This window comes from Eleutherodactylus coqui, chromosome 3 (genome assembly GCF_035609145.1).
Source record: "Eleutherodactylus coqui strain aEleCoq1 chromosome 3, aEleCoq1.hap1, whole genome shotgun sequence".
Lineage (NCBI taxonomy): Eukaryota > Metazoa > Chordata > Amphibia > Anura > Eleutherodactylidae > Eleutherodactylus > Eleutherodactylus coqui.
In genome coordinates this window covers 62903759-62929702 of record NC_089839.1, presented here as the reverse complement: position 1 = coordinate 62929702, position 25944 = coordinate 62903759, and the positions used below count along the sequence as shown (strand labels likewise).

The window sequence follows — 25944 nt, the reverse complement described above, 5'->3', positions numbered from 1 at the left end:
GACCATTCAGAGGCATCTTATTCAGCAGGCGGGGATTTTAAATCCCCGGCTGCTGAATACTACTCACAGCTGTTCAGAGCAGTTCAGGAGAACTGCAGCCTGCCGCGCTGAACTCCGTCTGTCGGCACCAGGTGAGTATATATATATTTTTTATTTTTACACATTTCTGGATGAATTGCAGGAAAGGGCTTATATATTTAACCCCTTTCCGACAATTCATCCCGCGATCGCCGGCAGCCCATTGCATTCAGTGGAGTCGGATGTATTGCCGGTTCCATTGAATTCAATGGGCAAACATCGTTCTTCTCTGTCACAGCTGTTACAGCTGTGGCAGAGAAGAAGGATTTGTCTTCTATATGTTCTCAATGGGGTTGGCGCTGCTGCCGCCGGTCCCATTGAGCGCATATAGAAATGATTTCTCAGGGAAGAAAGTTAAAGTAACCCGAACATCCGAACATCGTGTGGTGTTCGTTACGAATAACGAACATCCCGAACACCCTAATATTCGCCCGAGCATCAAGCTCGGACGAGTACGTTCGCTCATCTCTAATCATTATCTTTTGGGAGGGTATAACGATTAAGCTATTTTTTTTTGCCTTTGGCAATTTTTTAGAAATTGTCCTTACTTAGCCAAGTATACCCTAGGGCTGCTCCTTTTCTTTATAATTCATGATATAATCTTCTGCATTATCTCTATGCTGTGAACTAAATGCTTCCATAAATGAACTAAATATATATTGCTAGGCAGGCTGTGAGGGCAATTGTCTTCAGTCACTAATATATTGCATAGTTGAGCCTTTCTGAGCTCCCTTGATAAAGCCTATGTGGCAAAATATGTTGGGAGGGCATGTGTTAAATGTTTTTTAGATGACGTTTAGGGATGGCTCAACTATACAAAAAATGATAAGTAGCTAGGCATTGAGGCAGTCCTTTGTGGTCTGACAGAGATTGATGCATAATCGGCATAGCAGTTTATTGGGAGATTAATACGGCCACTTATATAGCACCTCTATTAACTAACACCCTGTGCATCCCATTATTGGTTGCCAACAGTTATGTCATTTCCCCAAACACTGCATGCTGTGTGAATATATTAGTGGCTAAAGACAACTGTCCTCACAGCCTGCCTAGCAATATATATTTAGTTCATTTATTGACTCTGTAAGGATTTAGTTCAGCCACCTGTTCCTCAATTTTAAAGTGTCTTTGTCTGTTTTGAGCACATATATGTCAATAAAGCATATCATTTTATATCATTCTCTTTTGGGAGGGTATAACTATTAGGCTATTTTTTGCCTTTGGCAATTTTTGGGAAATGAGGATTATACCACAGCATAGAGATAATGCGTGGTGTGATGTCACAGAGCAGAGATAATGCACAGGGTGATGTCACAACATTGATATAATGCAGTAGGTGATGTCAGAGTTTAGAGATAATGCACAGGTTGATGTCACAGCATAGAGATAATGTCCAGGGTGATGTCACAGTATAAGAATAATCTGCTAAAAGAACGTCCTGCTCAGGAATCATTCAATAATATCACATCATAGAGATACTATACACAATGACATCACAAAGAGATAAACTCAATGACCTTACATAACTGGAGGCATGCATAGAGATAATTTACAGTGATGTCACAAACTGTTATTGTTAACAATAACATTTTGCTCTACTGACTAACATGGTTCCAAACATTAATATTTTTTATCAGTGATGTCATAATACAGGGATACAATACAAGGATAAAACAGAACCGCAAAATAATAATACACATGGGGCAGATTTATAAAACTGTCTGAAAGAAAAATTGTATTTGTGGCCCCTAGCAACCAATCACAGAGCAGCTTTCATTTTTCAGAAGCGGAATACAAAATTAAAGCTGCGCTGTGATTGGTTGATATTGGAAACAAAAGCAGTTTTTCTTTTAGACAGTCTCATAAATCAACCCATAGTGAATTAATAGTGCTGGGATGAGGTACAGTATAATATCAGGGCACAAGAATACTATGCAAAAATGTAAAGGGTGACATCACAGCATGGGTGAAAATGCATAGTGATATCACAGAACAAGTATAATACAAATGTTGACATCACAATACAGGAAAAAAGAATATTGTTAAGCGTTGTAGCTAAAAGTTTGCAGAGGTAGCAGTCCCTCTACCATAGTAACATAGTACAGTGATACCTTGGCTTGCGAGTGCCTCTGCTTGCGAGCTTCTTGACTTGCAAGAAGGCTCTCTCCTGAATTTTTGCTGTGATTTAAGAGCAAAAACTCGGGTTACGAGCCGGCTTTGCATTCCACACGGGCAGTCCCCTCATCACTGAACACTGTGACAGCACTGTCACCGTGTTCAGGGACAAGGGGACTCCCAGCGGAGAGTAAAGAATCCCCTGCCACAGCTGACAGACATCACCAGCTCAGCAGACTCCAGGATACAGTGATTAGCCCCTGGTCATGTGATCCCTGACTCCACTCACACAGGTGATCACATGTCAGTGACATCATCACAGGTCCTGGTGGCTGCTGTTGGCTTATCCAGTATACAGTATTTTCTACCAAACTGCACAATGGCTCCTCCCACAGCAGTGACATCACCGCAGGTTCTTCAGCCCACCGGATCTCTGTGGTGGTGGTAGGTCGGTATCTACTGTCAGGACTGCTGAGTTGTGACTCAGATAATAATGGCTTAGTTGTATTCTCATTTTGTTATTTTTGTCCTCCCCTTCCAAGAGCCATAACTTTGTTGTTCTTCCTTTGGTCAGGCTCTGTGTTTTATATGTGCTGTAGGACCTGCCATGATGTCATCAGGGGGGGGGGCGGAGTGATGACATCACCAGGGGCAGAGCATGAGAAGCACCCACACAAATACATACATATAACAGACAAGTGGTTGTTAGTAGTTTGATGATTGAATGAGATCTCTGTATTGTCCCCTGATACATTTATACATAGTTATTAGGTCGCCCCTCAACCGGCTTTTTTCTAAACTAAATAACCCCAATTTTAATATCTGTTAGGGGGTCACCAGCATGATATTTCTGCTACAGATTTTTCATATTCTCCACTGGTGTAGATAGCCCCCTTCGATATTCATTCCGGTCTTGACAGTATCAAATGTAGTAATAAATTTGTACTCCCAAATTCTTCTGTGATGTTGGGATTCAAAATTGCCTTTTAATATAATAACTTTCATATTTTCTATGCTGTGTCAGTGACTAGAAAAATGCTTGGCCACAGGGAATTCTGTCTTTCTCTGTTTAATCGTGTGGCGATGCAATCTCATCCTTGCTCTAATTTTTTGTCCTATTTCCCCAACATGAAGCCCCCCAACAGGACATTTACTGCACAGGATCAGGTACACAACATCAGACGTGGAACATCTGAATGTCCCCGGGACCTTATAGTCCTGTTGTGTGTTGGAGATTTGCATCTTGTCTGTGGTCTGTATATGTGAGCAGGTCTTACAGCTCCTTAAATTGCAGGGATAAGTTCCTTTAAGTGCAAATTAATCACTTCATGTCTGTGCTTTTTCATCCTGTTATGGCATTGATTTAAGTGCAAATTAATCACACCAGGTCTGTGCCTGTTCATATGTATTTATAAATGCATGTTTCTTTAAATCTACTCCATAAGCCTGAGGAAGAACCCTGTGTAGGGTCGAAAGTTCGCTATAACATCGTGTATTTTTGTTAGCAATTAAAAGGTATCATATCTACAAGATTACTTGGTTTCTCTTGCTGAGAACAATCACACTTTGCTTACTGGCTAACACGGTTCCAAGAGCCATAACTTTGTTGATCTTCTGTTGGTCAGTCTCTGTGTTTTATATATGTTGTAGGACCTGCCATGACGTCATCAGGGGGCGGAGTGATGACATCATCAGGGGCAGAGCATGAGAAGCACCCACACAAATACATACATATAACAAACAAGTGGTTGTTAGTAGTTTGATGATTGAGAGAGATCTCTGTATTGTCTCCTGATACATTTATACATAGTTATTAGGTCGCCCCTCAATCGGCTTTTTTCTAAACTAAATAACCCAAATTTTGATAACCTCTCTCGGTATTGTAGTCAGCCCATTCCCTTTATTACTTTAGTTGCCACCTTTGTACCAGCTCAAGCTCTAATATGTCCTCCTTGAGTACCGATGCCCCAAACTGTACACAACATTCGATGTGTGGCCTGACCAGTGACTTGTAAAGAGGAAGAACATTGTTCTCATCATGTGCCTGTAGACCTCTTTATATGCACCTCATGATCCTATTTGTCTTGGCAGCAGCTGCCTGACACTAGTTACTCCAGTTAAGTTTACAGATAACTAAAACACCCAAGTCCTTTTCCATGTCAGTGATTTCCCATGTAGTGTGTAATGGTGACATGTATTTCCTCTGCCCTTGTGCAGAACCTTACATGTATTAGTGTTAGGGCAAAAACATATGGGGCATGAGCTAATATACTTGCTGCTACGGGGCATATTAGGGCATGAACTGGGGTATTTTGGGGGGATTATCCAAACTTTTGTGCATGAGTGGTTTGAAGAGGACCATAATCAAGGTGTTGTGCGTGTCTGTGCATATTAGTGTAATTTTTGTGCGTGAAGGGCCAGTTCACACGCGTGTGACATTCCCTTTCTCCGGAATTGAATGGCTATTTAAGGCAAATGTAAAAAAGAGATAGGTAGGCTTCTACGTCTAAAATCTTTCTTTTTAGGGAAAAGGCATCATGAAAGACAAGTTGTCAAGGAGCTGGACGTGTTTTGGCTAGTCCCGCAGCCTTTTTCAACAGCCAACCTACCTGTTTTTTACATTTGCCTTGTTATCCGCTGAAGCTGCCATGTTTTTCTGGTTTGGGCTCCGTCTACTATCATCGCCTGGCTGTGGGGTCCCCGCTATAAAGGGTGAGCTCTATTTTTTTCTTACTGCACAATGCCTATTTAAGCCTAATAAGGTCCAGCTGTCATCTTTTTCCCGCATTTTGCGTCACACTCCTCCCCTTGCGTAATTTCAAACATGCCATGGACTTTTACGGCACTTTTGCTGCTCAAGCCCTTTTTCACGTGGGCAATTACACTGGCTGCACCTGGCCGAAAATTGCATGAACGGGTAAAAGCCGCGATTGAGTCGTGGCTAAAATAAGCGTTTTCTTGTCTATTCACACGGCTGGGTGCGGTGTATATACGCTGCAGCCTGAAATTCCCTTGGTCGGCATAACTCCTAGGAATTACTTCTGAGGGCTTAGTCACACGGGCACATCGGCGCCCCTGTTACTGCAGTTAGCAGACAGCCTTACCTGAAGACGGCCGTCTCTCTGCAGCGCCAGAGGAAAGAACATGTGACCGGCTTCATTGCCGGTCATGTGTTCTTTCATCAGCGCTGCAGAGAGACGGCCGTCTTCTTTTTGCAGTAACGGCTCAGTCACACGGGCGCATCGGCGCCGGTGTACGGGTGCCGATGCGCCCGTGTGACTGAGCCCTAATGCCTAAATAGAGGCACCTGTCATGTTTTAGCAGCATTAGACGCTGCTAAACTGCTTCGCCCTCCCTTTTTCAGCAGCTCCCATTGGAGTCTATGGGAGCTGCCAGTGCATATCGGCCGAAAGATAGGGCAAGACCTATCTTTTACGGTTACATATAAAATCGGCCACCGTATTCATATAAGTCTTATCTTTCCTGGTGCAATGTTTTTACACGGCTACAAATCGGCCATCTGAACGAATGCATTGGAAACCAATGCGTCAGATGGTCGCGATTTTACATCATGGCTAAATTAGCTGCGTAAAAAAGCTCGTGTGAATGAGGCCCAAAACACAGGAAAATAGAGCAGGTCCTATTTTTCTCAAGTGCACGAAAGCGGCCGCAAAACATGCTTATGAGAACGAACCCATTGAAATCAATGAGTTGTAATTTCTGTGTTTAGCGTGCAGATTTTGCGTGTAAAACATATGCAAACACGCTCACGTCAAGAAGCCCTTAAATCTCATTTACCACTTTTCTGCCCCCAACTTATTCAGATCCTCTAGCAATCACCTTGTGTTCTCTCTTGTATTAATATCTTTACATAGTTTTATATCATCTGTAAATATTGCTATTTTACTGCACAATCCCTCTACCAGGTGATTAATAAATATATTATAAAGAATGGGGCCCAATACTGCCCCCTGTGGTACGCCACTAGTAACTAGTGACCCAATGATATGTACCACTTATAACTGAGCCAGTTACTTACCCACTTACACACATTCTCACCAGACCAAGCATTCTCATCTTATATACCAACCTTTTATGCGGCACAGTATCAATGCTTTGGAAAATCAAGACACATACAAAATAAGATACCAGTGTTACTGCTTATTCAGACGGCCGTATATTGGCCGGGTATTCACGCCGGCCGATATACGGCATCCCTCTCTGCAGGGGGAGGAGGCTGGAAGAGCTGGGAGCAGTGCACTGAGCTCCCGCCCCCTCTCCGCCCCTCGCCACTATTTGCATGACTTAGCTCCGCCCCATCCTGACCCTCCCATTGCAAATAGTGCTGAGGGGTGGAGAGGAGGCAGAGACGGGGCGGGAGCTCAGTGCACTGCTCCCAGCTCTTCCAGTCTCCTCCTGCTGCAGAGAGGGACGCCGTATATCGGCCAGCATGAATACCTGGCCAATACAGGATCGTCTGAATAAGCCCCTAGAAATGACACAAGGTAGGCGTGGGTATGTGTGTAAGTGTGGGGGGTTGCAGATTTTGACTTGGGGCCCAGCAATTTTAATTACAACTCTGCATATAATGAGGCCACATAGGAATAATCCAAAAAGTGATGCTGAAGTAGGGAAACAATGCACACCACAGAGAGGTAACATGTAACCAGTGGCCTCTATACCAAACCTTAGAATAGGTCAACACCTGCCAATGGAGTGCCAGTTTCACTTCTGCATCAGAGCCTCCGATCGCAAGTTTCTGCTTTGCTATTTTTGTGCGATGCGTTTGTAACATTCGAAAATCCCATTGACAGTCGCGTTAAAAAAACGCAAGTGGGTAGAGCCCTAACTCGGTTATCTCCGGCGACCCCACTGAAGTGAATGAAGCGAGTCTGTGAATGAAGGGAATCCGTGTTAGGGTTAGCTCTTGATCATTAATAGCTCCGCCTATTGGACTGTTCAGCTCAGAATGAGCAGAGGTGTAAATGACTAAAATACAAATTCTGCTAAATCTTTCCATAAAACTATCAATCTGCTCGGCTCCTCCTGCTGTATAACATCATGCCTGCAGTTTGGTTCCCATATTAGAACTCAGATTCCCTTTAACTGACCCATGAATGCAACACTAGCAGCCAGGGTGTTAAAGTATAAGCCTTTAAACACCCCCCCCCCCCCAAAAAAAAAGAAAAAAAACCAACAAAAAAACCTAAATAAATAAAAAAAAAAAATATATATATATACATATATATTATCTTGGATGCAGCATGCCTATAAGACGTCTTTTATAGCACAGTGGCTCAGATACAGCAGCTCAGTTCTAGGATACCTAGATGACATAACAGATAGCAGCTGTAAACAGTGATAGTGATCACAGTGCTGTTATCTCCAGCGGTCACAAGTCACATCATCTCTGACTGATGCCGCCTGTTTCCTTTGTCTTCTCTACCCCGGTCCAAACCGCCATGAGGACATCTTTCAGCCATGACTTGTCGCTGCACACTCCCCCCCATCCTGCCTATATCGGCCTATAGTACTAATGCCCCCATTTGTGCCCCACAAAGTAATAGTGCCCTCAAAGCACGATTTCATGCACACAGGTGCGTATTTGCACATCCCCATGAGCCTCTAGTGTGCAAATGTGCACATAAATACAGCATACCACGTTTTTTCCTCCGGTAGCTGAAATTTGCGCACAAAATCGAGCAATGTGACTGAACCCATTGATACCTATGGATATTAATGGTTGTGGTTCTATTGGCCAATTTTCAGCGCTTGTGTGAAAAGGCCCTGCATATTTACGCACCTCCCGTAGACTTCTGTGGGGCTCTTAGTGCGCAAATGTGCAGAAAAAAAGAGCAGTGCCTATTTTTTTGTGCATGCACTAAATGCCTGCGCAAACGCATTCATAAAAAAGCACTCGTTGACATCAATGGGTTCTATTCATTGCCTGCGCAAATCCGTCCTGTGCCTGTAGTAGAGCTGATCAGCGCAGAGCCTGTGTGCAGTGCGGACTTCGCCCTGTAGGTGGCGCTCTTCCATCAGCCATAGCAGCTTATGGTGAAGTTGGCTTGCTGTGATTGCAGGGAAGGACACAAGGCGGATGCAGATACATGTGTATGCTTCTTGCTCCATGGCAAAGGGGGGCGAAGTGCTGAATGGTTCTAGCTGGAGGAGTAGGAGGAGGCAGCAGGAGGAGTAGGCAGAACTGGGAGCCCTGTGCTGCTGCTGCTGCCGGCTATCTCAGGCTGCCTACTGTCAGCTGTGCCTCCTTTCTTCCTATCTATACCCACCCAGACCAGCCTGTGCCAGCCCTCAGCTGTCTTCTGCATCCACAGCCTGTCCGGGAATTGTCTTATTTCATTGCCTTGGAAGCATAAATGAGTGGACATGGCAGGGGCACAGCCAGGGGTCCATGCTCTGCAGCTCAAACGTGTCTGCGTCTGTGACACCTTGAAAAGAGGATCCAAGTGCATTAAATGGGATGATGTAAGTACCTCTCCATTCATTCCCTCTGCTGCATGCATGGGTCTAGTGACGGCCAGCACCTGTGCCAGGTAGTGCATGGCCACATGTGCCTGCTGCAATCACTGCTGGAGTTTAAAGGGATCGATCAGAAGAAATGAATGAGCCTCACAGCTGGTGGTGACAATGTAATGTACGAGGGGTGGCGGGCAGGGTCAGCAGCGGGGCATGGGGGGTTAAATGGGAACGATCGACTGGCAGATAGGATCTCTTTATTTTTAATTTTCTTCTTTTTCCAACATGATGACTCAATGAGGATATAAATATTACTCCAGAGAGTGTAAGGTTTCTCCAGCCCACACTCAACAAGGCATCTTGTCACATGGAAGCAATGACAAGTGGATGTGGGTGCAGGAAAATGCTGCTTCCTTCATTCTATGCACAGGCAAAAAGGGGATTCAGAAGCCTCCATAAAGGGCTATTATGTCACTTCCACCATAGACACTGACAGCTGTCACTTCACTTAGTGCTATTATACATGCAGTCATTATATAGAGGCCGGCAAAATACCCCAGGGATCTTTAAGTAATTGCACTTCGTCTTTGCTTGATGCATCAACAAACAGGTGGTTGGTTGCTTATACAGCTGATAGGGGAACATGTTGCATACATTATCTATCTATCTATCTATCTATCTATCTATCTATCTATCTATCTATCTATCTATCTATCTATCTATCTATCTATCTATCTATCTCTCCAACTATTTATCTCATATCTATCTATCCCTCTATCTCTCTATCTCTCTATCTATCTCTCTATATCCCTCTATCTATCTATCTATCTATCTATCTATCTATCTATCTATCTATCTATCTATCTATCTATCTATCTATCCATCCATCTATGGCCAGGTGTGCCAAGTAAAAATGCTTTCAAAAGTAGAAGTGTCATTAGTTTATTATTAGTAATTAATACAAAAAAGAGAAATGCAAATCAAATCACTATTTGTTCAAAACAGCATTAGATCTTGGAAAAACTCAACAGGGAGGATGTTCCAAAGATCTTGGAGAACTAAGCTTGCTCCAATCCTTCTGTCTCTTCATGTAATCCCAGACAGACTGGAGGATGCTGAGATCAGGGCTCTGTGGGGCCAAATCATTACTTCCAGGACTCCTTGTTCTTCTTTACACTGAAGATAGTTAGTGACATTGGCTGTATGGTTGGGGCCGTTGTCCTGCTGCAGAATAAATTTAGAGCTTTTATAGCCAATGTAGCTAACTCCAGTGAGTGTCATTTACAGTAAAGTACACCAGATGGACCTTTGCTAATTACTTAAGATGTCCCCATGAAGTCCACTATGTTATATTTATTGGACAGATTTCCTAATACCGTCTAATTGTTAGACAGTGCAAATTTAAATCACACAGTTTTAAAACACCCCAGATTTGCAATAAGGACTCTGTTCAATGATAAATCTGTTGAATTTTAAGATTGTCCGGTCTAATGTTATACCACCTACAGGTGGTCTGCAACACAAATTGCACTAAATCTCCCCCCAATATCTATGTGTGTGCACTCTAATAAAGCATTGCTACATGAATACAGGATGACTAATTACGGTATACTGGAAGGACATGCGTAACTCACAGATTAGGATATTGCTGACAACGTCGCCACTTCTAGGTACAGGACATCCATTTGTGATTGGATCAATGCCGTTCCATAAATGTACTCATTTACTTTTCCTGATTTAATAGCAATAATTAATATTCATTTATTATTATTAATTATGTCTAATACTACTGAATTTGTATTGCATTTGCCATTACAGTGCAATACTTTCTCTTGCAGTAGAACAAAATACAGTCCAACGCTCTATCTATAAAGAATCCCCCTGCCACACTGATGCTAAGACTCCTCTACACCATATACAACTGATGCTTTCCGTTCCTACAAATGTAGCAAATGTTACCTCGATACTTAATGTGTTATGTATACAGTTGTAGCAAAGTTTAAATTGACACTTAACACAACAAAAACCATTAAAAAAGCCAAGTTATGGTTTGTTGCAACTGTTGCAATTTAAGGTGGTGAATGTTGTTAACATTTGCTACATCTGTATGTATAGTACTAAAAAGAAAAAATGGTAAAACATTGCTGAATCTCATATACATGATTGATCAACCAGTAAAAGAATGAGTATAGTTAGGACATTGGTCGTTTGAGGTGTGAAGTGTGGCCATGACTTTTGGCTTTGGGAGGAGCTGCTGTCAGACAGAAGTTATTATATTATGACATCTACATAGTAGCATAATATACAATGACATCTATTGGGAACTATCAGTGAGCTTTCAGCACACATCTGTCTACTCTTTGGGAATCCATTCACTGACTGCGTTACACATTCCTGGTACAATATTAGAATAGTGCTGCAAGACAATGTCATGACATGAAACATATTATCTTACAGAATGCTTTAGAATTAGGGCACATTGACATGTCATGTATTTGTAGTGCATTGTCCATACCCCAAATCTCTGGCAAAGTACAGTTCAATGCAAGTGACTAGTGTTCTACAAAACGCCATACATGCAAAAATCTGCATGGATTTTTTTTAGCGTGCCCAACCTCTTATGGATTTCTTCCTTTCACCTGTTGAATGGGAATAATGAAATCATCAGCCAATTAGCTGCAAAATCTGTTTCAAAATCCACCGGCAACATATGGGACTTTGCAATTGTGGATCTGAAGGCCATATCAATAGTGGAAGCATGTTCATATAGCTATGTAAATGTATGCACTTCTGCACCTTCCTCTCCACTGTACCATTCCAGAACACCTGGGGACACGTCTTAATGTTTATGGGGTCAGAGCTATTACTCAATTCAAGGCATGGCATCTCCCTTATTGTTTCTATGTGACTATGGGCACATCAAATGAACAGTTTTATTAGGTGTCTTTACTTAGCAAACTATGGGATTATGTAACTCCTTGTATAAATCCACCTGAAATGCTTTTAAAGGCTCCGGCAAAAACATTTTTCCATTCCAGCACCCTTCACTTGATGGCCTGTCACACTCTGGAGGTCTCCATGAAGTGGGGCCTCCTGTGTGATGCTTATCAGCCACCATCTTGATGGTGAGTTTTTTTGCTTTCACTTTCAAATCAATCCCATTCCCCACCAGCACAGAATTAGCTAGAGGCTATACCATTTCTGCCTGCCAGGGGAACAGTTGAATTATCATTACCTCCTACAGGTTTTAGAACACCTCAATTTTTCCCGTTTTTATTGATATTTACTCCATTTAATGTTTAAAATGTATTTTGAAATGAAAGTTTAGAACAAATAAACAAGTCAAGATGAATTGACCATGTGATTTGGTTTTAATAGAGATTGTAATAGTGGTAAAAAGGTTTGTTTTATGAATGAAGTAGATGACGTGTTCATCATCACGTGGAATGTATGTTGGATCACTCCACGTGGTTTCAAGATGGCGCCGGGACGCGGCGTTCATCCGAGCCGGGTGTAGTGAGTTAAGATTGATGTATTTATGTATATAAAGGTGTGTATATGTTTGTGTATGTAATGCTTGAGAAAGACGGCTGTGTACCGTTAAAACGCGTCGCAATAATAAAAGTTATTTAATTTACGTAACGGAGTTTCCTGGTCCCGGAGCGCGGGGGTCTTTTTCTTTATACTGGTCAAGATGAATAAAAATAATGGATTGACTTTGTTTCAGCACATTAAGGGCGCCCACCCACTGGCGTTTGCGATTTTCGTGCGTGAAAAACGCAGCGTTTTCCGCGCGTTTTTGGCGCGTTTTCCGCGGCATTTTCGCGCCTTTTCCGTTAATTTCCATTGACATTCATGGGTGCATTAAGAGAAAAATAAGGACACATATGCAACTGACAGTTCCTATGTTAAAAATTGCAATGGACCGAGAAAAAAAAACGCCAGTGGACAGGAACACATTCAAAACTAATTGCTCTTGAGAAAAAACGCAAAACGCAAAGGAAAAAAAATCGCCAGTGGGTGGGCGCCCTAAATCTAGATTTTAACTCTTCAAAGAAGCCACTTCTAGCTGGTATAACAACTTTACACAGTCAAAGCATTCTTTGTACAATTGCATTCAGATATTGTTCAGAAATGTCTTCCCAACATTGTTGTAGAAGTTCCCACAAATGTGCTGCATTTGTAAGTTACTTTGCTTTCACCCTTTTGTCCAGTTCATCCAAAGCAAGCTAATTCTAGAGATTGTGCAGGCTATTCCATTCTTTAAAGCCTGACAGCTTCTTCTTCTCTTCTTAAGTGGTTCTGACATAACCTAGAAGTATGTTTTGGATCATTGTCTTGCTGTAATATGAACCCCAGGCCAACTAGGTGTACACCAGAGAGTATTTCATGGCATTTCAAAATGCCGGGGTAGCCCTTTTCAGTGTACCAGTCACTCTGATTTGATTAATTGGTCCATAAGACCTTCTTCTATTCTTCAGTAGTCCACAGGAGGTGCTGCTTCGCCCAGGCAAGTCTTTTTTTTTATTTTGAAGTCTTAGCAGTGGCTTTCTTGCTGATTCTCTACCTGTAAACCCTGCAGATAGATGTCTTCTCTTCACAGTTCAAATGAAAACTTGTTCATTTTTTGCTACATTAAGCTATACTTGAAGATTTTGTGCTGTGAGGCGCCGATCACGAAAAACTGTTGACACTCAAAAACTTGCCATCTGATTTTGAAGTAGCCTTTGGTCTGCCAGACCTCTTCTTGTCTGAGTTTCTTCCAGTTTCCAAGTGCCTTTTGATTTTATAGGAAACTGTACTGATTGCCACCTTAGCTTTTTTGGCAATTTCTCTATAGGACAGACCCACACTTCTAAGGGTTCTAATTGTCTATCTGTATTCTATGTTTAATTGTCTTTTTCTTGTGATTATGATAGCAATGTATTCTGTTATGAAGAGCAAAACTGTCCAAATCTTGCCCAAGAGTGTGTTGTAATGCAGTCTGTTCCAACACTGCTTATATAGAATCAAAAGGGTTTGAAAGTAATCTACAAAAGTTGAAACACCCGTAAGAATAGTTTGCATCCAGTTTCAAACCATAATTTGCATTGTGGATAGAGTAGATGTCCTCGATGTGTTCCTTGAAAAAAAAAGTCCTTTGATTAAAATCATAGATTCAGACAATTGTTGTGTTTCAGGTTAAAATTTCATAATATTTTTAAGTTTTAACCTGCTTTTGAACCATTTCATGTTATTTGCTGGACTTGAACTCTGTTAATGTAAAAAATAACTGGGAAAATGGAGGTGTTCTAAAACTTTTGAATGGTAGTGTATATGACCTAATTAAGTTACAGACAATAAGTATACAGTCAGGAGGATGAGCTGTGATCTCCTCTATTATAACTGTTTGACAGGAGCTGTATGATCATCATTAATAACTGTTATAGGAGTGTCTGTGTCCCCGTTTTAGGCAGTTTCTGTTGTGGGGTCCATGTAATGGCATCACACAAACTGTAAAATTGAAGAATTTCAGACAGCATGATCCCAAGTAGATCTGAGCTGGTTAGAATGGAGCTCACATGGCCAGAAGAGAGAGAGGCTAGGAGCTTCAGATAGAAGGAAATAACTAACCAAGGTCACACTAGCTCACTTTTATTAGGGAGATAGCTACATAATGGATCAATACAAAAATCTCGAGTGGCCCTTTTATAACTAGTCTTGTCATGTCAAAGAGTAAAATACTTCATATCATTACAGTATGTTTCATTGTGTGGGTGGTAAAGTACGGCAGTTCCTTGGTAATGTATGTAAATGTTGGTCAGCCTGTATATTTACAACATATGATATATGATTTTCAAGCTGAAAATTGCACCCTATACTACCTTTTGACATGGTTTCCTGGAGTTTTCTACCAAGGTGGGGACCTTCACAATGCAGTCATATGATCAGAGCTAGGTGGATGGCTGTAGGCAGCTACTTTATCAAGAAAGCAAATAAAAGACTACAACTAAGCAAATACGAGAAAACAATACTGTAGCTCCCAGAACGCAGCTCCCAGCTCATTACATTCATATCCAATAACTGCAGTTACAGTCCTTGTACAATACATAGTAATGATGTTATCCGGTTCTGTGTCATTCAAACACCAGGAAGTAAATAGATATATTGGTAAAGATGTAGAGAGTTATAGTTTAAAAGTCCAGTTGGTATAGCACTAGTAATAGTGATATTTCTACCAGTTTCTAAAAAGATACATTGGAGATCGTAATAACAGGGTCAGTTAGATACCAAAATTTGTGGAGGGGGTTTAGCATATAACTGTTAAACACCAGCCACTAGCTTGTTGGGGGGCACCAGGCAGATGTAAGCTGATGGCGATCTTTCCCTTAGGTCGGTCCAGGTGCATGATCTTCTTGTTGTGTGGCCGAGCCTTGTAGAACTACATGAATCATTCTCCTCCTGGCTCTGTCCCCTCCCCTCCGATGTTCTGAGGTGCTGCTGTTAGCCCATCGGCACCCCTGATACACAATCACTTAATTCTGCTTCTGTATTTCATGTTATGAGCTTTGCTCTAGTATTATATCTATGTACTGAGGTTGATTAATACTGTATTTATGTATTGAGCTTTGCTTTGGTGCTATATTAATGTTATGAGCTCGGTTCTGGTGCTGTATTTAATTTATGAGCTTGGTTCCGATACCGTATTTGTTCACTGGGTGGTTCTGGTGTGGGTATGGTGTTATCTTACTGCTTTCTAGATTTATTGTACTGTGGTAGAGGACTGTAAGGAATGGGGGGAAGCTGTGAAAAAGAATACTATAGCTGGGGCTTGGGTCAGAAACGCCATCGTTTCTCCTTAGGGAGAGCACTTAGAAGGTGAGTGAGTGAGGAAACTTATAGGGCCATTCATGTTTCTCTGGGTAATATGCAAATAAGGGAGATGGAATAATATCTTTGCAGCACCACCTATTGGAAGGCAGCATTCCTGCAAGTCAATGTTAGACTCTTTATACAAGCCTTATAACTACTACGCCATTCGTGTCAATGAGATGGACGAGCTTTTGCACTCAGCATTTTCAAGCATTTCCATTGAAATGAATGGAGCGGAAGCATGCATGCTTGGTTGTCACTCTATTCATTCAGCTTCCTTAAGGACTCATGATCACTGGGAGGGTCTAAACAGTTGGACACTACCAATGAGACACTTCTCTATCATGTGACTAGAGGATAAGTGTTACACTTCATACAACCCTTAAAAACATAATAGATACATTTTGGAACAATAAGTAGGCTGCCTTCACATCTGCAGCTGGGATTCTGTTTTTCTTCTCATGGGGAATTCCCTAGCCGAGTGGACCATATTGGCCTTAATGGGGTTCGTTCAGTTTCTGCTCAGCTACCCGGCCCTTTACCAGAAGAAGTGCTGCATGCAGGTATTTTGTGCCGGATCTAAGACGGAACCTTCAACTGGAGATTCCAATGCAGATGTGATGGCAGCCTTAGGTTCACCTTGGCAAATAATTGCTCCAGTGCATCTATGATTAAAAAATGAAGCAGCGTTGCAAATAGTCCTCATAAAAATAAACCGCGATGCTATGTCTACAGCTCTAGTGCAGACCCATGTGTCTCTATGGTTTATACATTCCCTTCTTCTTGCTATCATGAATTCAAAGGGTTGGAAAGAAGATAGACTGCAGGATCAGACTATTGAAGATGTTTGCAAGTTGTGCTCATGGAGACACATTGCTTTACTTTGAAGCTATAGACACAGAACGTCAGGAGATTTGTGATAAGGACTGTAGAGTTGCTTCATTTTTTATGTTAGATGCACTAGAGAAGAAAGAGATAATCTGAGGAGTACAGAGCCTTTAATGGGAAAAAAGGGTTACTGGAGCATTTTTCTCCCACTATGTTTCCTGTAATTGCTCTATTTTCTGGGTATTTGGACATATGTGTTAATAAAGATGCTAATAATGTCCATGACAATGACTCTGTAAATGTTAGCTGTGTATTATTTCTGTAATTTGCGCGCATGTATGTGTGACAAGTTTATCCATACTACGCTATCCTACTAAAAGTAATTGAGCAAGAAGTATTTCTTTATATATGGTAATACTTAGTGGAGCCTATTATGGCCCTAATAACAATGGATACTCACTGTGACATACTTTCTGTGATACACTTCAGCTGGTATTTCCCTCCATTCATCCTGCAAATGTTTGGTGAGTTCTCTCAAAGAAGACACATTCACCCATCTCTAATAGTGCAAGGAGTGTCATCATTGGATAGGTGAACAATGGAAGTATGTTTTGTAGAGTGATGATTAATTCTACTCCATCTTCAGATCATATAGATGTACCTGGGTATGGAGGAGACTTGGGAATGCCTTTTGTTTGCGCGCATTTTGCCAGTTAAGTATGGCAGAGGTTCTGTTATGGCCTGGGGATGTTTAATGAAGAATGGTCTTGGTTGATTGGGTGTAGTAACAAGAACCATGAACACGGCGGTGTACCTTGATATTCTAGACAATAATGTGCTGCTGACAATGTGGTAATACTCTGTGAATTGTCAGCAATACTTCCAACAAGACAACGCCTTGTCACAAATCCAACGCTGTTTTACGTTGGTTTGAGGATATCGATGTTCCACAACTGAACCGGCTGCACAGAATCCCAAGCTGAACCCTAATGAACATCTTTAGGATGAACCAGAACGTTGGGTCAGAAAATATGAACAGCATCGATCTTCTTTCTGAGAACTTGCCAGATGTTTGCAGGATGAATGGAGGGAAATACCAGTTGAAAAGTATAAGTGTTAGGGCGCCTACCCACTGGCGATTTTTTTTCCTTTGCGTTTTGCGTTTTTTCTGAAGAGCAATTAGTATAGAATGTGTTCTTGTCCATTTGCGTTTTTTTTTTCGGTCCGTTGCAATTTTTCACATAGGAACTGTCAGTTGCATATGTGTCCTTATTTTTCTCTTAATGCACCCATGAGTGTCAATGGAAATTAACGGAAAACGTGCAAAAAAGCCGCGAAAAACGCGCAAAAAACGCCGCGGAAAACGCGCCAAAAATGCTGCGTTTTTCACGCACGAAAATCGGCAACGCCAGTGGGTAGGCGCCCTTAGTAGAAAGTAGGCCATGGAGTGTATCCGATGTCATAAGCGCCAAAGGAGCCCCACTAAGTATTAACATATGGAAATAAGTCCTACTTTTGATTTTTGCTCAGATGTCCAATCACTTTTGAGAGGATAGTGCATATACTTGGTATAGAAAGGAAAATTGGCGCATGCACAGCTTTACCACAGTTTAACAGTTCAGAAGTCAGTAGCCTATACCACAGAAGTCCATACCACTATAATCCATACCGCTGAGCGTTCATAGCACTGCAGCCCACACTAGCGGCAGCCCATACATGCCCCCTAGTGTGCGGAATCTAGTCTAGGCTTTTATTTCAGAATGTTCATGTTTCATTGAACTGAAGCCTGAAATAGTACAATAGCAATTCCAATGTGTTTTTCATTTCTACTATTTATTTGTCTTTACTTTGAATCACATTGTTTTCAGGCAATTTGCTAGTTGCATACAGATGGCAGAGGTCTGCTGGGAATTCTGAAATGTTGGAGGTCTGATGCTTTTAGCTGCATTACATACAATAGCTGAATAATGTTTCCTGCATAATTGTTGTGTTTACAAGTTGTGCCATTCGGTGGTTGTAGCTGTAATTTATAGTATTCCATGTTGTTCGGTGGTTGGCACTGTTACGCAGCACTGGGGCCGACCAGAGGAAACATTTAGGCCGGGCTCGCACAAACGGGTCGGGAGGCCTACAGCAGATTTCGGCTGTGAGCCTGGCCAGTCACCATGCGTACATAATTTAGCGGATGACCGCGGACGCCCGCAGTCGGTTATGCACAGTACAGGTTTTTTTTTCAATGTTTGTATTTCCCGCACCATTGCTTAGTGATGACGTGGGTACCCGCAGTATGGGCTGCTGGTCGGATGACTTCCATTGGCTTCAATGGAGGCTGTCTGCTTGGCTAGGTAGAGCATGCTGCAATTTTTCTTCTGCTCACGGTATACGCAATTTGTGAATGAAAAAGGGAACGTTCATGCCTTACAATGCCTGTGATTTGCCACAGATCCTCTGTGTGGACAGCGAAAGCAGATTCTGCAATTAGAATCCCCCCTTACATGAAGTTTATATGTTTACTCTGTGTTGAGCCTTCGACCAAGCGCATTGTGGTTCACATATAATGCATGAGGCAGAACTAAATTATACACCATTTTGCAGCCCTTATAGATCGAGGTAAAGTTCTCTATTAGCGCGGCTTCAGATGACCGTATACGCAAATACACTCGCCTAAGTGCTATATATTTGCGCTGTGAACAAGGTTGATGAGGTTGAATAGCACATAGCACTGTACTTTTTGCGCATACAGGGCCAGTTCACACACGTGGGCGACACACCCCTTCCGTGATTTAAAGGCTATTTAACCTAATGAGGTCCAGAGGTGTTCTTTTTTTCAAGGAATTGTGCAGCGTATTGATCATTTGCACAACTATTAAGTGCATATTTGTGTACCTCACCAAAGGTCTATGGAGACGTTTGGTATGCAGGAAAATATTCTGCCTCCAGGATGTGATGGCTCTGATTGGTTCATCCAGCGCTACTCAGCCAATCAATGTAGCATTTGATGAACCAATGCGAGGACTGTGATTGGTTTATCCAGCTCTGCATTGATTGGTTCTTCAAACTCTGCTCAGCCACTTCGTCAACCCGCCTCTCTGGCTACCTCACTATCAGGACGTTTAACTCTTTCCAATCCAATTTGTATCCTGGTTTTCCTAGGGGGCTTACTCTTTTTCTGCTGTTATACGACGGTGCTATATGCTGGCTAAAGCCAGTACTGCATGAGATGACTCATTGGATAGGCTCCGACAGCAGAGAGGGTGGCAATATACAGTAAGAGAACGACGACGGACGTCTTCCAACATCGGAGCTATACAGCCTTAAATCATAATGTCTTTAGACGTCAGACAGTGGATTGGAAAGGGTTAAATCGGGACAAATACCTTTCTATCAAAACTGCATGTTACATTCATGTAGGCAAGTGAGCACCGGGCCCACACGAACGTGACCCAGAAGCATAGGGAACACCAGGTGAAACTACCACAGATTAGCACCTCTCCCTATCTTCTACTAGGGTAAGTGACACAGACCTACTTGAGTGGGGATATCGCCCCAATAAAGGGCGGCCCAGCAGTCTTTGGATCTGTGCCCTTGCTGCTCCTGGGAACCTATAGGAACCCATGCACCCTGGACAGGACACATACACATGCCACCACCGATAGGGGCAACTGGACAGAGAAAGAAGACACACAGAGCCATAATGACACCATACAGCAGCCAAAATGCATTACATTAGTAGTATTTATCTATGTACAGTTGCCAGAACAAATCAGTGAACTGTTTGTAATCACCTGGATCTCTTTATTGATTGCTAATACCATTAGTTCTGATTGTTATCTAAGTCATGGTACTAGGCAAACTCCATCTAACTACCATATTTTTCTGACCATAAGATGCATTGTTTAGCACAAACAAATATTGCTAAAGTTTCCCTGCACCTTATAGTCTGAATGGTTCCCCCCTTCCCTGTCCGTCCCATGTCTATCCAAGTGCAGGGCAGTGATGACACGGCTCCTTCCTCCTAGACCCCCTCATACATCACTTTGTATGAGCCATGAATAACTGATCCTAGCCTACCCCAGCTGCAGGTACTGCCTAAAGTTTCTCTTCATCTTTCTTTTTATTCTTCTTATTCCTCTCTTCCTTCAGTCTGCTGAATCCTGTCTCCGGTCCCGAGTGCACAGTTAGATGAGGCTTAATTTTTAGGCAGAGCATTTAAGTTATGTTAGAAATAAAGCTGTTTAATAATGTGCAGTTAAATGGGTTTTCCAGGGAAATAACATTAATGATCTATCCTCAGGATAGGTCATCAATAGTTGATCGGCTGGGGTCCGTTGCAATAGTTGATCGGCTGTCAGCGCCGCAAATACACAGAGGTCAGAGTGGAAGCCTCCGCGCCGATCTCGGTAAAGTGAGATGGACAGCGGGGACGCATGGACAGTGACAGCAGCAGCGGGGAGGTTATTGGGAAAAGGGAGATGGACAGCGGGTAGCAAGGGACAGTGACAGCAGCAGCAGGGAGGTTACATCAGGGCCTGGGAAGACATGGACAGTGCGGAGGCAGGGAGAGTGACAGCAGCAGCCGGGAGGTGAAATCAGGGCTGGGTGCCAAGAAGCAGCACAGCCCCGTCTCACAGAGCAGGGAGACCAGGGGAAAGTTAGTGGGCTGCACGGGAGCCTGCACGGGAGCCAGCTCTGCAGCCAATCAGGAACAGCGGCGTCACCGGCCTGTCAATCTTGTTTCCACCACTACTTCTGGTGGTGACAGAATACAATAGTACCGGATATCATTGCTACAATTTGTCAGGAATGCATGTGTCGAGTCTCACAGTGAACTCTCAGTACACAGAGATGGTACAAGTGAACATACAAGTGTGCAGGGAGATATATACCAGTGTGTGGTTCCCAAGCATGATTAAACTTTAAAAACAAGCATTTATTAGAACAATTGCCTAAAAACATAGGATTGCCATCCAAAGAGAAAATCCATCAGTGCTGAAGAACTACATAGGGCTCATTCAGACAGGTAGTCAGTTGAGCCTTTCCCATCCTCCTTATTATTAAAGAATATAAGACTATTATAATAAAATATTAACCCCCTTTCTACCCTACAATAAACACACAAAAAAAGAACACTACCCTGAACAAGTTAGTAACAAATAGTGTAAAATATTTTTCCCTATTTTCTGCTTTCTAAAGCCTTAGTACATCCTATAGTTGGGTGCGTCTTATTGGCTGAAAAATACGATACGAATGCACAAACAGTTGCACCGTTAAGAACCCTTGAAACCTTGAATTTAACACCTTGAAACATCTGTAATACTTGTATGGTAGAAGTGCGTGGACTTTAATAGCTGATACCCAACCACAATCAGGGATAACTCTATAGCTGTTAACCATTTAGATGCTGCTATCAATTTTGACAACAGCATTTAAATAGCGTGACAGAGGAAGGGAATTTCCTCTGCCTGTAGAACAGCCCCTCCTGCAATGAGATCACGAGGTACTGTTTGGGTGTCATGGCAGCCTCGGGCTTTCTCAAGGCTCATAGAGCTGCTATGTATTGCCACCTATTATGATGTAGCTGTGGCTGGACTTAATAGACTTCCTGCAGAATTGCAAGATACTGCAGTATACAGTATAGTAGTTTAAATAAATCCATACCTAAGCCATTCATAAAGACATTAGCATAAAAGTATCATTAGCATAAAGGTGGCCTTTAGCAAACTGCTAACGGGCAGCAATGTTCTTTTCGTAGAGCGTCAGCTTTCTCCTTGCAATCCCGCCTTGCACACCATTATTGTTTTGTGTCCTCCTGATGGTGGATTCATTAACATTAGCAAATGTGAGAAAAACCTTTACTTGCTCAGAGGTTATCTTGGGTACCTATGTGACTTGCAGACTATTATTCGTCTTGCTTTTAGTGTGATCTTTGTTGACCGGCCACTCCAGAGGGTAATAAGGGTCTTTTGGACACAGTTTGTCTCACTGCGCGTTGGTTGAATCCAAACGCTTTGCAGATGGTTTTCTAACCTTCTCCACCCTGATGAGCATCAACAGATCTTCTTTTGAGGTCCTCAGGAATCTCCTTTGTTTGTACCTTGACACACTTCCATAAACATGCGTTGTGAAGATCAGACTTTGATAGATCCCTGTTCTTTAGATAAAACAAGTCTCCCACTCGCACCTGATTGTCATCCCAAGGACTAAATGTGAAGTGAACAGAGTCTACTCTGCCGAACAACTTAACGTCAATGTGGATTGGCCAACAAATAAACAAAAAGGAGAACTGTAACATCGTGATATAGTCCCAGCTGTGGAGGGGCCTCTTCTAGCTAGAAAATAAAGCTATCCAGCGGCTTTTATAATCTTCTAATATTATGCTACGTGAACAGTCCTGTAACGGAATCTGCGGGCCGCATGATTAACTTGTTTACCACCTCAAGCAAAACTATTTTAGTTCCACAAGTACAATACACTTTTTATCCACGAGTGTAAACTAGATGAGTGAGCGGTTTCTCCGGAGGACTTGGCGGACTCTATGTTTATATACTTGACAAAATTAGAATACAGATTTCAGACACACTTTGATTCTGGCAGGTGATACCTTACATGTCTCCTCTGAGACCTGCTGCACTGACATATATATTCATACAACTACAAATTATGGAAAGAGTGGATGATGATGGGCTCACGGGGAAGATTACTCACCACAATAGATCACTAATGTTTTTAGGTTTCTGTCGACAAAGCCGTATGTTAATCTACCATTTATTGTACCGAGAAACCTAACTTTATTTGTGGGGTGGAATGGAATGAAGCCAGCATTTCCATCGTTGGTTTAACTTTTACAACTTTGACTGTGCAGTTATGACGATTCCAAATATCTATATACTTTTTGTGGTCAGTTGTTTTCTTTCTCCGTCAATGGAGCTGTTTCACAACTTGTTGTTTATGGGGCAAGCGGTAGTTTTTAGTGGTAACATTTTTGTATAATGACTTTTTGATCCCACTTTATTCTCTTATTAGGAGGCAAGTTGACCAAACAAAAACAACTCTGGCATTATATAGTGTTCACCATGTGTGAAAAATATTCTAATAGCTTGAACTTTAACCACGAGTCATTACTGCCTCTGTGTTCAAGGGATATTCTGCAGTTCTGGTATTTCCACTTTCAAAAATAAAATCACAACTTTTGATTTTTTTATGCCCTTCAGGCTTTATTCATACGAGTGTATATAAGCGGCTATGTAGCTGCGTTTTCACGGCCGACCGATATACGCGACCATCAAATGCATTGGATTCCAATTAATTTGTTCACATGGGCGAATTTACGGCACGTAAAAACGATCCACCATAAAAAATGGAACATAGGCGTTCAAAATCCACTCCTGCTGTTATACGCTGGCTAAACAGATAGCTCTGATGCCATGTTTCGACCGATATACACTAGCAGCTCCCATAGACTCCTATGAGAGCTGGAAAAAATAGAGAGGGGGGGGGGGGCATTGTAGCAGCGTCCAACGCAGGGAAAAGCTTACAAGTGCCTCTATATAGGCATTTGAAGTCATTCCGAGCATTTATGCTGAGTGAGGGTTTTCCAGGGTGCAACGTATTTTTTCACTAAAATGAAACGCCCAGCTATGTGAATGGACGAGAAAACGCTAATTAAGTTCAGGACTTGATTGCAAAAAATCATCCATGTGTGAATGTACAGCGTGGACGTGCAAATGTAAAAATGCATGCGCTCATGTGCAGGAGCCCTAAGGCTGTGTGTTTTTGCGGGTGAGCTACAGTTTTTATTGGTACCTTTTTGGGGTTCATATGACTTTATTATAACTTTTTATTGAATTTTTTTCTTGGAAACGGGGTGACCAAAAAAAGCACAATTCTGACCGTGCCTAGCGACCCTGCCTACCTGATTTTTTCTGTACTGCTGCTCCCCGTCGGTCATGCGTAGTACAGGGTTTGTTTCTCGCCTAGCAATGGCGAGAGTACCCGCTACGTAGGTTGGACAGCTTCCATTGACTTCAATGGAAGCCGTCTGTGTGGAGTCCGCACTAAAAATCGAACATGCTGCAATTTTTTTTTCACTTGTGGAAATAGCAATCACTGTCCACTCATGTGAGCAGACATGTGAATGTTCCATTCTTTGAATGGATACAGAATACCGTAGATCGTCCGAGCAGGTAGCGATTGCGGATTTCGCAATTTAAAACACTCGTGTGCCACTGGCCTATGTCGTCTTATTTGCCTTCGTGCCAGGTATGTAGTTGGGGATAAAATTCAGAGTTGGCAAACTGCCTCCTTTTTGGAGCTCCGAGAGCTATTTATGTAATCTGTGTTGTTTTTGTATGTTTTGATGTGACTGGTTAGACGACAGTGTAAATAGATTATAGTTAGATTGTAATTATTAGTGTTGGCCGAATCAAACCAGTAGAACCCCGTTTCAGGTTGAAATTTGCCAAAAGTTCTGTCTAGCATGAAACCCGAACTGAGCTTTTTGGAAAGTTTCACCAGAAACATGGTACTACTGCAGCATCCGAGCGGGGCTTGCCAAAGTGGGGGAGACCACGGATAGGAAAGATGGTTGTCATGGGTGGCATTGCAACCTCTCCCAACAATGGCGGCAAGGGGCCTGGCTCGGTCGCCACACAGTGGCACAAAGGGTTTTGTAACCTATGGTTTCTAACTGTGGTTTGTCACGTGACGCCAGCACTTCATCCGGGACTCTGATATATAAGGACGGAATAAAAGACACGAGTCTCCGTAGCTTTGTTTTAGTAAACTGGAAGTGCACAGGTTTATTTTAGATTTGTATTCAACAGAAAACACAACAGTAGTCTTGCAGTAATTTGGCAGAGGTTAAGACTTGGTAGTGAGATGACACGCTACTTGACAACAATAGAATACAATTTACTTTTAAACGCTCTCTCTCTATTTGACTCTAGAGGTTTCTTCAGTATAACTTCCACAGTCCTAGTTATCTGTTCGGCTTGCTGCCCGATTATAAGGCAGTAGTGAAGAGGAATATAAGATGGCCTCTTTACTTTCCCTGGCTTTGACTTCACTGGGTATTTTTAGTAACTCACTGTTTTAGTGGCAAACGACCCAAAATTCTCTCCTCCACACTGTTGGTTGATAAGGAAGCTGGAGACCCCTGACTTCCTCACTCAGAACACGCGTTGTCTCTTCTTACTCCTCCTAACTCCTCTCACATGGCCTCCTCTGATGACTACCTCCTCCCGACTCTCTCACTGTACTCCTCCTAACTCCTCCTTCACTTCCTGTCTTCACCTTGATATTTTCCAGGTGCTCACGCCATCCCCCTCTACCAGTCAGTGGTAGCATGACAAGCAGCCAATAAGTAGCCAGCGGTTGTCAAGCAGTTAGCTTTAGCTTAGAGAAGAAAGGAGGAAGCAGGGCTTCTCCAACATACAGCACTTTCTATATCTCCTAGGAGCCCATAGCAAGGTGTTACAAAACAAATGATTGTGACTATTCTGGAGGACCCTCCAGGCCACTACACTACTTGCTCGATTCGCTCAACACTAATCCTGAACACTACTGTATAGCACTATCTAAGAGCCATAAAAGCCC

At 42.4% G+C, this 25944-nt stretch overlaps 1 protein-coding gene across 1 annotated transcript in view; it reads left to right on the top strand.

The window, feature by feature from the left end:
• The first annotated feature begins 8431 nt into the window (after nucleotides 1-8431).
• Nucleotides 8432-25944, top strand: part of PLCB1 (phospholipase C beta 1) — a 630414-nt gene continuing 612901 nt past the window's right edge. The window contains exon 1 of the mRNA XM_066595662.1: nucleotides 8432-8679. Within this exon, the coding sequence (XP_066451759.1) occupies nucleotides 8581-8679 (99 nt within the window). The 5' untranslated portion in view covers nucleotides 8432-8580. The remainder of the gene's footprint in view (nucleotides 8680-25944) is intronic.